This window comes from Alosa pseudoharengus, unplaced genomic scaffold (assembly GCF_046254945.1).
Source record: "Alosa pseudoharengus isolate Yale_2024_CS ecotype anadromous, Long Island Sound unplaced genomic scaffold, YU_APseudo_1.1 YU_APseudo_1.1_scf_5, whole genome shotgun sequence".
Lineage (NCBI taxonomy): Eukaryota > Metazoa > Chordata > Actinopteri > Clupeiformes > Clupeidae > Alosa > Alosa pseudoharengus.
In genome coordinates this window covers 40,922,918-40,925,417 of record NW_027468837.1, presented here as the reverse complement: position 1 = coordinate 40,925,417, position 2,500 = coordinate 40,922,918, and the positions used below count along the sequence as shown (strand labels likewise).

Here is a 2,500-nt window from a genome sequence, read left to right as displayed (position 1 = left end):
GCCGTAGTTAGTAGTAGTTAGTCATATCTGTCCGGCTTCTTTGTTGATAACACACACAGACACACACACACACACACACACACACACACATTTCTATTGGCTGCCAGGAGACTCAGTTCTATGGTTCTATGGTTCTATGGTTCTATGGTTCTATGGTTCCATGTGTGTGTGGATTGGTAGGTTGGCTTCTCTCCTCCTTCACACACAAAATCGCAACACTCTCTACCTCCTCCTTCTCTCCTCCTCCATTTCCACCCCTCCTCTACTTTTTTTCTTTCTCCACTCTCCTTTCCTCTCCCCTCTGCTCCATAACTTCTGGCTTCATCTCCATATCATTCTCCTCCTCGCCTACCCTCCTCCTCCTCTCCTCCTCCTCCCCATCCCACTATTTCTCCTTCCCTCCCTCTCTCTGTCCCCTCTCCCTCCCTCTTTCTCTCTCTCCTTCTCTCCCACCTTCTCTCCCTCCCTCCTTCTCTCTCTCCTCTCCCTCTTTCTCTCCCTCCCTCCTTCTCTCTCTCCTTCTCTCCCTCTCTCTCTCCCTCCCTCTGTCCCCTCTCCCTCTTTCTCTCTCTCCTGCTCTCCCTCCCTCCTTCTCTCTCTCCCTCTCTCTCCTTCTCTCCTTCCGTCCTTCTCTCCCTCTTTCTCTCCTTCCCTCCCTCTCTCTCTCTCTTCTGCGTCTCCTCAGACTCGGACAGCCAGTCCAGTGTGGCGCAGCACTCTCTGTCTGACGGAGAGGACCATCTGGATCGCCTCCAGCAGGTGGAGCTCTCGCGCGCTCTGCCCATCTCCGTGTGGAAGGCCGCCACCGTCCACGCCTGGCTTGATGTCGTCATGGCAATGCCCATGTACTCACGCACCTGCACCGACAACGTCAAGAGTGGGAAGGTCAGTGTGTTTGTGTGTGTCTGTGTGTGTGTGCGCGTGTGTGTGCGTGTGTGTGAGTGTGTGTGTGTGTGTGTGTGCGTGTGTGTGTGTGCGTGTGGGTGTATGTGTGTGTGTGTGTGTGTGTGCGTGTGTGCGTGTGTGTGCGTGTGTGTGTGTGTGTGTGTGTGTGTGTCTGTTGGACTGAGGGGGTCCCCAAATAACTAAACACATCTGTGGGCTTTGACGTTGAGTGTGTGGTGTCTATGATACGTGCTGCTGGCTGGCTGATAATGTCACACCAGTAAGTGTCTGCTGATGACCAAAAGTGGCCGCTGAGGTCAGGTGATGTTGGTTGATGTGTGTGTTACTGCGCCCCCTACAGGTCTTACTGGGACTCACAGATGAGGATCTGGAGCTGGGGCTGGTCATCAACAATCCCCTGCACCGCAGAAAACTACGCCTCGCCATAGAGGACTACAGACAGGCAGAGCAGAATGGCCAGGGGTGAGAACAAACACACACTCACACAGTGGTGTAGTGGGGATTTTTAAAGTGGGGGGACGCTATTTTAATGACGTCATTGCAGAAACTGTCACACTCGCATCTCCACATACATCGGTGCGTAGCCTAAGGCCAAGGCTAAATTGTTACCAGCTTTCGTGAACATGAAACCGAATTAAAAAAACATTTTTATTAAATGGATTAGCTTCAAAATGTAGCCTAATGTCTTCACCCAAACTACACTTTTCCACCAAAGTCTATGAATATGGTCTGTAGCTTTTCATTTTGTTGTATCATACAATAAACAGACAAACAATAATGTAGAGTAGCCTATGTAATCTAGCGTAGTCTAATCTCCTTGATGCATAACATGCCGCGGCATGGCTTCATTCATTACCACACGTTAACAATGGCAATAACAATAGCACAAGCAGGATTCACATGCATTCAACATGCTGTGTGGGGACTGTGTTTGAGTGGGCGTCATATAAATGTCATTGTGAATGATTAAAATGCAGAGGTGCACAGTCAATAAAACAAAACAAAAAAATAACAGAAAGAACACTGGGCAAGCAAGTGCCAGTCATTTGAAAAGTTTTTGTTTGGATGAAAGTAGCTGCACCAATCGTAAGTTTTTCCTAAATTTGTTCAGGTTCACCGTTGGGTCATTATGGTTAAATAGCCTTATCACTTATATTGGTGCTCCCTCGATAAAAATCACTCGTATTACTCACACATGCTTATCGTGTCATTTTGATCACTGGATTAGCCTACCTGCTTTCTGCAAAACACAACCGAAGGGCCATGAAGATGCTTGCTAGATTCGGATACAGGTTTTATAGCCACTTTCTAGCTACTTTCGGGTAACGCGGAACAACGAGCTGTGTAGTTTTTAATGTCTTTACGCATGGTGGAGTGCTACAGCATGACAGTCATGCTTGCAACGAATTTTAGGACAAAGAGGCCTAATTGGAGACGTTTGCGTGATGTGTTGTTACCACTGGTAACAACTTGTTATATTAATAAATGCTTATTAAAATGCTCAAAACACAATGCTCCAAGAAGTGGGGGGACGGTGTTCCCCCGCGTCCAACGCCCACTAAACCCCTGCTCTCTCACACACACACACACATAC

At 48.1% G+C, this 2,500-nt stretch overlaps 1 protein-coding gene across 1 annotated transcript in view; it reads left to right on the top strand.

The window, feature by feature from the left end:
- The window catches only part of kaznb (kazrin, periplakin interacting protein b), a gene marked incomplete at its 3' end in the record, with an annotated part of 175,612 nt that overhangs the window by 159,882 nt on the left and 13,230 nt on the right, over positions 1-2,500 (top strand). The window contains exons 10-11 of the mRNA XM_076269258.1: positions 686-885; positions 1,247-1,368. Of these exons, the coding sequence (XP_076125373.1) occupies positions 686-885; positions 1,247-1,368 (322 nt within the window). The remainder of the gene's footprint in view (positions 1-685; positions 886-1,246; positions 1,369-2,500) is intronic.